Here is a 13,195-nt window from a genome sequence, read left to right on the forward strand (position 1 = left end):
AATCGGCCAAAATACCAGAAAGGGAGCGACATAATATAAAATTTATATATTAATTCAACTAATTTTGTTCACAAACTATGATTTCTCAATAAAAACGGACCGCCCCCCCCCACTCAAAGGGTTTAGGTGGGAAGGGCAGAAGAGGTATTCGTCCCCTCCCCCCACCAATCGGCAAACAGGGAACGACATAATATAAAGATCGGTTAAAATATCAATAACAAGTTACAAGGATATCGATATTTAATTGATTTTGTTAGCAGGCTTGGATTGCTACCAATAAATTGGACCGCCCCCCCCACTCGAAAGTTAAGGGGGGGGCGGGAATGATACCATCGCCCCCTCCCGACCCCACCAAATCGGCCAACATACTAGAGGGGGGGTAAATTCGTATACAAATTGTGTGAATCCTATACTAAAGTTCGTCCGCCCCCCCCGGGGGGGGGGTCGGCCGAGTGGGGGGGGGGGGGCGATCGCCCCTACCGCCCCCCCCCCTGGATCCGCCAGTGGCGACTAGTAGAAATTGTATGTGTACGCTCTTTGATTTTTTGTAATTGTAGTTTGCATTAGATTTTATTTCAAAAGGGGAAGTTTTATAGTCAAAACCATCTGTTGGGGGTTTTAAACTAAAATATCTCTGCAGTTATCCTCAGAACTATTTGTAGGGGGATTAGAAACTAAAGCCATCGGGGAGAGGGGTAAACTTAAAGCCCTCTGGAATAGGGAGGTTTAAACTCACCCCCCCCCCGGCTACGCTATTAGAAATTTGAATGAGTAATTTGCTTTTTTTTTTATAATGAAGATGTGGTTTTTTAGCTTCAAACCCCGCTGGAGGGGGTATTAAACTTAAAACCCTATCGATGGGGTTTTAATTATAATCTCTCTGGAGGAGGTTTTTGAACACAAAACCCCTCTTGGCTACGCTCATTGAATCTGGAGACTAATGTATGCTTTATTCTTCTACTGAAGAGGGGGTTTTATTGTAATAAAAAATTCAAAGGGGGGTTTTAAATCAATATTTCCCTTTAGCTATCCTCTTGCGATTTGGGATTTTTTTTTCTTTTATATAAAAAGTGGGTTAAATCACAAAACCCCATGGAAAGGGATTTTAAAATCAAAACCCCCCTTGGCTGCGCTGGGGCAAGTTATGGTTTAATATCAAAGTCTCACCTAAAGTAAACAAAAAACAAAGCAAATAATCAGTCACAAAATTCCTTTCATTTCGATGGAAGTTTGAACCCCTAGAACCCCCAACTGGCTACGCCCATGCTAACCAATACTATCTTGGTTTTCTTTTAAATCACATAATTGTAAAATTCTTTAATCTTGTCCATCCATGTTCATCAACCTAGAAATGTATTTGGATAAGGGGCGGTGGACATTTTTTGATAAGCTTTCTCAGTTCTTACCTAAACATCTGATTTTGTTTTGCTTTGTTCCTCGCAATCCCCTGATCTTTTTTCCGACTGACCTAGACGCTGTCCACTGCAGCTGGTCACAAAGTTGTCTCGAGAAAACAAAAGATTGTTGACATTCTCGGTCCTTCATTCACTAATGTGGTCATCAACAAATTATGACAGCAGTCCAAACCTTGGTCGTTTGCTGACGTATGTACCTCCGAACAATGGCGTCACCGAGAGTCATTCACTGGTCAAAAACTTCAAAGACAACGAGGCTGGTCCGCGCACCTTCAGCTTTCGGCAAATCACAGGTCATTAAATTTAACAACCACAGCTTAAAGATTGTGGGAGGAGCTTACTTAGCTATAAAACTCAATGAATTAAATTAACTCTATCAGTTTTAACTCTACATTCTCTTACATCAACTTTGAGATCTCTCTTTGTGAAATACAAGTGTTGGACTTATTATATTTGTGTTCTATTTTTTTAAGGGACTTTGTGTTTTCGTATTGCAAGGTTTAATTCATCATTATTTGTCATCTAGCTGTGTTCTCCAATTCTAGTTTAAAATGTATCCTATGAAAAGAAACACACTGGAACTTCGTAAATACCAAGAAGATGCATGCCATGTATATAACTTCGAGGTGGACAAATTGCTTCACAATCATTTCCCGGTCAAAGTTTTCCAAGTCAGATCCAAACAAGACCGCAACGTCAAGAAAGTCATCAAGGCTTTCTTCAAAGACAACACTGATGTTGAGAACAAAGTGGCAAAACATTTCTTATCGGAAGTTGCAGTACTCGCCACGGTCCGTCATCCCTATATCATGGGTATGGATAGCATGGGGTCCTTTCCTCGGTACTTCGCTTATGTGATGCCATTCTATGAAGATGGCACTCTGACCAAGGTACTGCCTTCCATGCACCAGGAGATGAGTGATGAATACTTTGTGCAGCTGTGTGCAGCAGTTAACTATCTCCATAACAAAAAAGTTGCTCACAGAGACTTGAAAACGGACAACATTTTGATCACAGAAAAGAAAGTTCTTATTGCTGATTTCGGCTTATCGGATATCTTGCCCACTGAGGATTCAATGGCGACCAAAAGAAAAGGAACTGTCGTGTACAAGTCCCCAGAGCAGTTTTTAAAGAAACAATTTAACCCTTTTAAAGTAAGTAACAAAGTTATTATATTTTGACATGCATTCTCCTTAAATTTGTATTTATATTTGATCAAGTTTATCTTATCCTTTTTAAACTAACGATAACTTTGCTTAGTGGATATATATTAAGACATTTTGAATAAAATTAGTCTTTATTAGCAGACGCTTGTATCGCTGTGTAGGTTAATGGTAAATGTCATAAACTTGATTAGGTGGAAAAATCTTTAAATCTAGAAACTATATTGAAATGCGAATAAAATCAGCAAAAAAACTTTGTATATTATATTAACAAAGCAAAAAAACAATCATTAATTGATTTCATATTACGCTTTAACATTGCCAATTCGATTAGTGGGGAATCATACACAATTTCTACTGTGATAATAAATCCTTGTAGGCTAGTTTTCATGTTATAATTAAAACAAAGATTTCGCATGGGTTAAAGCTTTACAATCTTATCAACTCTATTAGAAAGGGATACATTTACAGGTCTTGAGCCTGCCTAAAATTAATGGGGGGGGGGAGAGAAATAATTAAAAGTATATTTCCTTGTAGGTATTCAGATAAATAATGTGAGAATTGAACTTATGTTGCCTACTAGCTATAACTTTAAAGTGACATTTATTCTCGATTTTGTATAATACGGCTTTATCAAGAACAGAATTGTCTAAACAGTTGTATACACACATTTCTTTTGATTCTTTAATTCACCAGGACTGTAACTTACATATAATTATGTTTCAGTTTAAAATGGGTATAAACTTCCTTATTATTTAAAAAATAACCTTAAATAAAGAGTTTAACACACACACAAACACACACACAAAGAATCTCTGTCTATAGGCTGCGTAAAATACAGCCTTCGTGAATAAAACTGTATATTCTGGCACTTTTTTGATTTAATTGAAACTATAAATAGATCTGCAATCAGTAAAACATTAACATAGCATGGCATTAACGAAATTAATGATGTTCTAAATTAAATGTTAATTAGGAACACCAATCAATCTTTACAAATATTTTGACTCTGATATTGCTCGAGTGTATTAGCATACTAAATCCTCAGACTACATCTTGAACTGAGATACCCTTTTCTTGTTGCCTTTAAACATATTTATTTATTCAAAAATAATTAAGACTTATCAGTATTATAAAACACATACATATAATTCTTTACAGTGTGACATGTTCGCTCTAGGGGTAGTCTACTGGTGTATGGTTTTCAAAGTCAATGTTTTAAGTCATGAGATCGAGGAGCCAATGATGGAAACAGTCAGGAATAGGTTGTCGCCTACTAGTATAGACAGGTAAGAAAAACATTTATATATAAATAAAGAAAGGGTTTCCCTATATGAAACTTGCGATCTATGGGGAAGATGATGTTCTGTTTATTTGACCAACGGATAACGAGCAGGGTGTCATGCTATCAGCACAACAACCAACCGCCTTTACTTTCCCCATCTAAATTTAGATACCCAATAGAGTTGGATAGACTCAGAACGCCCTAAAAATCCCGAAATCCCAATCTTTAACCAGATTCGAACACAGGACCTCCGGTTTATAAGGGCGAGCACTTAACCACTCAGCTGTCGCGCCCTCATTTATATGTATATTATTGCTTAGTATTACACCTAGAATGCATTAGACTGCTAATATATTTGTTTAATGTAATGCAGGCATTTCCAACCCCATTCCACTGAAATGATATGCATTACACATGTATAGAAATAGCATATACATCTACAACTCCTTAAATAAATACAGTATGTTATGTTTTTAAAAATGGTAATTGTAGTAGTGAAAATCTCATATTGTTTAATAGGTACATTTTGAACATAGTTCTCACACGACTTTACTTGTGTTTCAGACTCATTTTGACCAATCTTTTAGAATATCAACCTGAAGAAAGATTGTCCATCTTTGAACTCATCTTCTTGATGGAGGAATCTTGTTTCTTACACAGGATAGCCAAACTTAAAGGTAATATACAAGTATTCTATTCGTATGTCATCTTTCTTTTAGTTTCAGTTCCAAAATTGTCGGCCTTGTTCTCAGGCAATGTGCGAAATAAATATAGATACCAGGAACAATAACCCTTTAAAAAAAATTAATTACGTCATCCATGAGGATATCAGTCTATAATATCTAGAGATAAAAAAAAAATTATTTTGTGTATGTTTAAAAAATATTTTTGTCCAAACACGATGTTTAAATTTCTTCTTTTTGTTTTGCAGAGCAACGCTTTATCTAAATGTCAAGGTCAAGTTCATTGTGTCCATACAAGAGATTTCTTTGGTGAAAGTCCTATGCGACATAACATGACTTAGAACTACATGTGAATTGTATATAATGAAATATCAAATTGAATTGAGATACAATATTCTAATAAAGTATTTTTCTTTTAAATTAAAAAAAAAATTTTTTGTTTTTATTTCTGTTTTGTTTTTTTCTCTAGATTATTAGGTGTCACAATTATAATTTTTTTTTTAAATTAGCGTAGGAGGTGATTTATTAAAAAGAAATGTATATAATTATCAAGAGAACAATATATGCTTTCTCTTCGATAATAAGCCATTTTTCTTTCTATTTTAAACTTAATGAAAAAATATATTGCATGTCATTATCAAACTGCACAACTTAAAGTTCACAAAGATGATAAACTTAAAAATGATGCGTTTGGTTTATAGAATCAAAATACATTAATAACAACAAAGACCAACACAAATATAATTAATTTATTGAAAAAAAAATGATATCAAGCATACCAATACACAGAAGGAGGCAGGGAGACATGATCCAGCTACTTATAATGTTGAACGGAAAATAAAATTCTCTCAATGTTCTCTTAGCATTTAATTCCTTTTCAACCTAAAATAAATAACAGGGCCTAATCAGTATATAAAGAATGAGTAAAGAATAAAAGGAAAGTTCCATTTTCAGACATTGCGATTTATTGATTTATCACCAGATGATATTTCATATTACTACATGTCAGCACGATGATAAGGAATTAGTACTTGATTGGTCATGGTATTGAGCAAAAAACTTTTATAGTCATCAAAGTCACTGTAAAAAAATATTTCTGTGTTTCAAAAACAAATTATTAGAGTAATAAAATGAATAAATAATAAATCTTTCGAGTCTCAGAGTAACCACCTGGATGATTTGAACCTGATAAGATCTATATCTAGGCCATATTGAGCGTCCAAAATGAAGTAAGTAGGCCCCTATACCTGGTCTGGTTGTCTCGTCTAACTCTTCTCAGACAAGTTCAGAGTGCACTGAGCAGGATCAAGTAGAATACAAACGCGATGTACAGACAGATATTAAATCGGCTTTTCTTTAAATTCAAAGTGATATTTCCAGTGCAGGTAGCCTGACAATGTCATTGTGGGGTCAACTATTTGTGAGAAAAAGAGATGTTCGATGTTCGAGCGGTGACCGGTCATTTCATCCCCAGTCACTTCATCCTCGGATGAAATGACGGGGGATGAAATGACCGGGGGATGAAATGACCGGGGGATGAAATGACCAGGGGGTGAAATGACCAGGGGATGACATGAGCAGAGGATGAAATGACTGGGTATGAAGTGACCAGGGATGAAGTGACCGGGGATGAAATGACCAGGGGATGAAATGACCGGGGATGAAATGACAAGGGGATGAAATGACAGGGAATGAAATGACCTCGGATGAAGTGACCAGGGATGAAATGACCAGGGGATGAAATGACCGGGGATGAAGTGACCGGGGATGAAATGACCAGGGGATGAAATGACAGGGAATGAAGTGACCGGGAATAAAATGACCGGGAATCGCTCGTGCGAGCTACTATTTTTTTTTCTTTTTTTTTTTAAACTGGACGGTGGACACACTTGAAAGCTAGAAGTTAGAACAAGCAACACACACATTTAAAAAGAATGACTTTCTGCTAATAAAAATATTCAAATTTCATTAAGCCATGAAGAAAATGTAAAAATTTATTTTAAGGTGCCACTTCGAATAGGATAGTAAATAATTCATCACTAGACACTATATGGCGAATGTCAATCGGTCGATCTTCAGGCTAATCATTTGTATTCTCTTTACCTAGCGCTTAGTTGTGAACAATACAATGGTTGAGAAGTATGTCGTGATATTTTTTGTTTTTTTTCGTCAAAATAGTGATAAACCATTTCTTGCACCTGTCATACTTTTTACTTCGTCTGTTGAAATCGATACAATTGTCTATTGCAATCATACATTATTTGGACTCCACTATGTCCTGCTAAATATTGTAAATGTACGCAATCTAAAAATCTATAGCCATATTACAAGGTCTTCGGGGCTCACAAAGACCTAACTTGTATATTTTGTATGTTTTTTAGATCAATACATTTTTTGATATTTTTATACCCTTAAAGGTCGAAGAGAATCTTTATTACATCGAACATTTTTCCACGATGTATGTAAATCAAAATTTTGCGGTATACTAAGAATTACATAGGTCTCACCAGCCACACTAGGATGCACAAAACCCCAGTGCAAGGCCCTCAGCCCCCTGGATGACAAAGTGGTTATCATCGAACCACAATGGACGAATTAAATATAAATTTTGTCGAAGCATTTGATATCTAATGTTTTGTTATACTAAATTTTAAATATCTGCGCTTGTCCTATTAAATTTTAGTTAATTAAGAGTAACTAAATCCATTTTTTGCGTAGTATATGTGGTTTGATTTTATATACTGCGCGGTGTCTTTCTTTTGCAAGTCTTTTTGCAAGATGGCTTGTGTTTGATCAATTAATACAAAACTAGATCTAGAATTCTTGATATGAATTCTCACCACTTCTTTTCAATATTTCCTTTAAAGGATAATGAAAGATGCTCACAACGGCTATGAAGGTACCGTAAGGATTGGAGGAATAAAAATTACTAAATTGCGCGTCGCGGCTGGCATGGCTGGCCTTGCAGGGAAAGAATAGGAACTAGCTGAGTATGGTGCGCATAGACAAGACTTCTGCAGCATATAATATGACAATAAATGCTGAAAAAATTCTATTTATAAACGATAGCAAACAGGTCTTTAAAATAGGCATCAGCAATGGAGGTAAAAATATGACAAGTTTCAAATATCTCAGAGCTTTCGTATCAGAAGATGAAACTAAACCCCAGCTAGTGGCACGAATTGCACAGTCCACAGCAGCACTTGCAAAACTGAAAACAATATGGAAATATTTATTTGTGAGCCAAACTAATTATCTGTGAGCCAAACTACTTATCTGTGAGCCAAACTACTTATCTGTGAGCCAAACTAATTATCTGTGAGCCAAACTACTTATCTGTGAGCGAAACTACTTATCTGTGAGCCAAACTACTAATCTGTGAGCCAAACTACTAATCTGTGAGCCAAACTACTTATCTGTGAGCCAAACTACTTATCTGTGAGCCAAACTACTTATCTGTGAGCCTAACTACTTATCTGTGAGCCAAACTACTTATCTGTGAGCCAAACTACTTATCTGTGAGCCAAACTACTTATCTGTGAGCCAAACTACTTATCTGTGAGCCAAACTACTTATCTGTGAGCCAAACTACTTATCTGTGAGCCAAACTACTTAACATTTTCCTTTGCAGTTATCATTAATACTGCATTAAATTAAAGGTTAAATCAGTAAAGATCAAATGAAATTACAAAATAAAATTTTCAATATCAGGCTTTAATAACGTGTAATGATTTTTAAAATAATGAAATTCTGATAGACGGTTGTTCACTGTTGAGTTCTATTAGCGCGAATTATAATACGTGGTGCAAGGAAATATAAATATTTATTTTAAGCGGAACATAGCTTTGTTTGATCGCTAGTAGAACTTTGATTGATTAATCAGTTTAAAAATTCATTAAATAAAAATTTATGTCAATTATTACCTAAAGAAAAAATAGAACAAATTGAAAAGTGAATTGACTGTCAACCCCTCCCCCCCCCAGCTCACATATTTAAAAGAGTAAAACTTGTACTCCAGTTTAAACTACATGTTATATATTTATACTCTCCATTCTAGTATTGTTATTGGGTAGCAGACATTAGTTGATGAAATGAAAAGATACTTGTATGTTGTACTGGTTTCATGACATCGTAGTTAACTATATGTCATAGAAAAAGATAAGCTGTCAATCATCTACACAGGATAATATATATAATAATAATTAATATAATTATAGAAATGAACCAGAGTTTCTAAGAAATATTCTATTGTGAGTTCTCTATTGTAATATTTGTATTATCACAATTTATAGTTTGGGAGGAATAGTTAGGTACCGTTATTTAATCAGTCGTCTAATTGTTTTTCTTTTACTCATAATTTATAAGTATTTAAATAAGAAAATACTTTGGTGTAGTAGAATATGTCCTCATTAACCCCCTCACACACACACAAATCTTAGTACATTAATCTTTTTTTTTATTAACATTAAAGCAGAAAAAAAAAAGATTGGAATCTAGTAGAAAACCCTAACCCAAATGAGAGTCAAATCTAGAACAGTTCAAAGTTCATATTATTGTCTTTATAGAATTTTTTGTACTCCGAGGAAGGCTAATAAAATCAATTTTTAACGAAAATGGAATAAACGCTATTAGTTTTGTGTGGTCTGTCTGTTTGTCCATTCGTCCGTTGGTCCATCCAGTTTAGATCTCGTAAACTAGAGAATGGTATGGAAAGTTCGACATCATGAAATTCTAGACCATTCAAAGTTCTGATGAAACGGTTATTTTTTATTTTTTTTATTTTCTGAAAGCGAAAAAAAAAAGTATTTTTTTTAAACTATGCAAAAATACACCGTTTTTACAACTATTCACTATTAAGATTAACAAACACGGGAGAATATTAAGTAAGATGCATTGTTATCTAATGCATTGTAAACACATTTACGCAAACGGTTTTAGATTTTTTGTGAATTTTTTTTTTTTAATTATATTAATAAGTTACGTAATATCAGTACTAAAAACTACCTATATTGTTCAAAATGTATCTTTACCGTCTTTACCTACGTTAGGGCCCTCACTTTTTTTTTCTAATGGATTACTACCAAGGCATTAAACTTTTGTGCCTTTAAGAAATAGGACTATAGAATCTACTAGGAAAAGTGAACACATCTTTACTTTTTGTAGAACATGATACCATTGCTAGCCAACACGTTTGTTTTTATAAAGAAAGTCTGAGGCTGTTTTAAAAAAACAGCAATAATTACAAAATATAAACAGAACTCACTCCATTTTTTAAAGTGTAAAGAGAAAATTTAACTCTCCCAATAATTCAATGTAAGTACTAGATCCTCGGGTTTGAAATAAAATAGTTTCAGGTCAATTTCATTAAGTATTTGTATTTTTTTCATCATAGTGACCCGCGACACTAGTGTTGGAACTTAAAATGGCCCGCAGATTGAATTAAGTTGGGCATCACTGGTACAGAGGGACTTTTAATGGTTCGACAGTTACGCTAGGTAGGGCACGTGTCCCGTTTGGTTTCCTTATTAGAGAGATGTTAATATGTTTGTACTATTTGGGCTGCTTTTTTACTAAGGAGTTCGGATCTCTAAAAAATTAAATACAAATAAACTCGAAATAGGTGCAAGGGTACTTTTGGTGTTCTGAAAACATTATTTTGTAACTTACATCAAGTATTCTTTGAAAAGAGATATTTTAAATAGTTAACTTCCGGTCTTTAATTGTTTTCAGTGTGTTTTACAATTCAATTTTACAAATATCGTAATTATTCTCAAAAGTAGATGCTGAGACTACTTTTTGGTTTACTGAATATTTAATTTTTGTATGTAAAATGAAGTCGATATTTTACCCTTCAATCAAAATAAGACTGACCTAAAGAGGCCGCCCACAAGGTTTGTGTAACAGAAACTCCTTATGTCTTTTAGTTATATTATTTTATATTTGAGCTGAAACTAAATTCATTTTTGTCCCTTTTTAAAGTCGTTTTCAGAAGACTTTGTTAAAGTAGAGGCTCATCTGCAGCAGAACCATTCCGAGACTCGTAAAACTATCAATGTTATCAAAGACTTTTGTTATGATAACATGTCAATGTGTGTTAATAGCAGAGGCGTAACTAGGGATTTGGGGGCTCTGGGAATTGACCTCTTTGGGGGCCCCTTGCATTTTGACATTGGACATATGGGATAATGTACGCAAAAATATATAAGCCCCTAATCAAATTGGTTCAGTATATCAGTAAACTTAACAAAAAGTAATCAAGACTCTTTTAATGAATAATACCTTTGTTTATTAGTTAAATAATGCACAAGTGACAAATCTAAATTGATATCGCTTCACGTCGTGAATTCTGTGCAGCAAAGACACCTATAACATCAACTACATCGATCATGGGCGTAGCCAGGATTTTTTTTCGGGTGGGGGGGGTTGGGGGGATTCCTCCCCGCCCCCCCCACCCCCGGCAGAAAAAAAATATATATGTGTGTGTGTTTGTGTGTACATAATTAATCTTTATTACATTCTGACCCTTTCGGAAGACGTTTATTGTTTATTGTAGACTCCCCGCCCTTGCTAGCAAGGGGAACTGGGGGAGCTCGCAGCGCTCCGAGCACTATTTCTGGTATTGAAAGCCAACAAAATGCATATTCTGAGGTATCTACAGTGCATTATCTTGCTAATTTCTTTAGCAGCTTCCCGTATATGCAGTCCAGACTTTTGTAGTTTCTTCTGAACTATAGTAATTGGGCGCAAGAGCTTTGACCAGAATTCAAGATAGGCAAAAAAATCTTAATTTTCCACTGCATGAAGAAGATTCTGTGCTAATATTATATGGTATTATGTCATTGTTGGTTGTTTATGTTTTCTACGCAAGCAAAAGGATTCAGAGCATACAAAAGTGGGAAAGATCCATATCTCGTTATGCTCGAGTATAGAAATACTCCGATAAGCGGACTGCCGTATTCACCATCACAACTGCTGACGAGTAGAAGACTCAGGGAATCATTCCAACTGATCACAAACTATTGAAACCATCGGTAGCTGAAAATGCAGAGACATTACTCAACGAACGACAGATGAAAAGCAAAGTGAAATACAATGCAAAAGCAAGACTACCTAAAGATTATTCTGTCGGAGAGTTCGTCTAGGTCAAACATGTCAGAAAGCAGTTGTCATAAAAAAACATTAAGCACCCAGATCTTACATCATAAAGACAAACGGAAAAACATACAGAAGAAATCAACGCTTTTTTAATAAGAGTTTCGATGAAGACATCTCTGGGTACTATTATACCGATAGAACAATGAACTACAAACTGTTGGAACAAACGAAACTGACAGTTATAGACCAACGTCTAGAGAACTTGTTGTGCCAGTCAAGACAACCAGAAGTGGACGAATTGTTAAAGTTCCTAGTAGACAGGGCTGACCTTAGACCACTGCAGCCTATGCGGTCGTAGTGGGCCCGCGCTTTCATAGGACCCGCGCTAATTCCAAGTGTACATTATTAAATTAAACCATTATAACGTATATAAAATAACAGGGTTTTCGCGACCTCCTGATTTTTCAGGCCCTCTAAGAAATCTCACGAAAAGGCGAAATATACGATAAAGTCCTGAATTTTTTTTTTATTTATTCAAATCTCCTGAACAATAGACGAAATTGACATTTTGGGGTGCCTATAAATAAAAAGTGGCATTGCGAGATTTTATTTGATAAAAATTTATTGCAAAGACGAAAGTATGCCTATTTTCTAATTAAACAAAAATAATATTGACATCCGTTTCGCATAGGGCCCCGCAAATGCTAGGGCCGGCTTTGCTAGTAGATATCACTCTTAAGAACTTTAAATAGAAGGGTGTGATAATAACTTCAAAAGGAAGGATGTGCTAATATTATATGATATTACGTTATTGTTGGTAGTTTATGTTTTGTGCGAAAGCGAAAGGATTAGATGGAAATAAAAAGAGAGTTTCCATTGGATTGAGGAAAGATGAATAGAGGGGTAATAACTCGAGTATGAAGTTAAATTCTGAAATTATAGACGCCAAACCCGAATAATGGACTATTCTAGCATTATTAAGAATAACTTTTGGATCTGTTATACTCGATTCTGTAAATTTTGCTTAAAGGTTGATTAGTGTAGCCATAAAATACTCGCCATTTAGATCTATTATTAGTAAAGGTAACAAGATACCTGGAATTCGCTGTATATCATGCAGTTTTATTCCTGGCAACAAAGTTAAAAATGTAAAACCAACTTTAAAAAAAACTTTGATTTCTGTGGGAAAAAATATTTTTAAAATGTCAACAAAGTCAACGTACTAATAGACCTAAATCTAGGTTTAGTCCTTGTGATAAATTTAATCCATAAATGTTGAAAAAAAAAAGACACCCGTTGACACTATTTGTCAATCAAATATATTAAATTTATGTATTTACAAATAAATTTCGGACACCCATTTTGGGGCCCCCCCTAGGTGGGGGCCCGGGGGGATTTTAAAATTCCCCCCTCCCCCCCCCCCCTTAGTTACGCCACTGGTTAATAGCAACTCATTAAATTTAAAAACATGGCTACAGCATTGCTAGTTTTTAACAAAAGCTTTAAATATTTAATTTTTAAAATTTGTATTGGAGAAATATAGCTGAAATACTA

The 13,195-nt window shown here is 34.8% G+C and overlaps 1 protein-coding gene across 1 annotated transcript; it reads left to right on the top strand.

The window, feature by feature from the left end:
• Positions 1 to 1,966: 1,966 nt before the first annotated feature.
• On the top strand, positions 1,967 to 5,023 carry LOC129928552 (uncharacterized). Its single transcript, XM_056043189.1, has 4 exons — positions 1,967 to 2,569; positions 3,740 to 3,867; positions 4,428 to 4,540; positions 5,016 to 5,023. The coding sequence occupies exons 1-4, from the start codon at positions 1,967 to 1,969 to the stop codon at positions 5,021 to 5,023; spliced, it is 852 nt and encodes a 283-aa protein (XP_055899164.1).
• Positions 5,024 to 13,195: the final 8,172 nt, after the last annotated feature.

The sequence above is a fragment of the Biomphalaria glabrata genome, chromosome 10, assembly GCF_947242115.1.
Source record: "Biomphalaria glabrata chromosome 10, xgBioGlab47.1, whole genome shotgun sequence".
NCBI lineage: Eukaryota > Metazoa > Mollusca > Gastropoda > Planorbidae > Biomphalaria > Biomphalaria glabrata.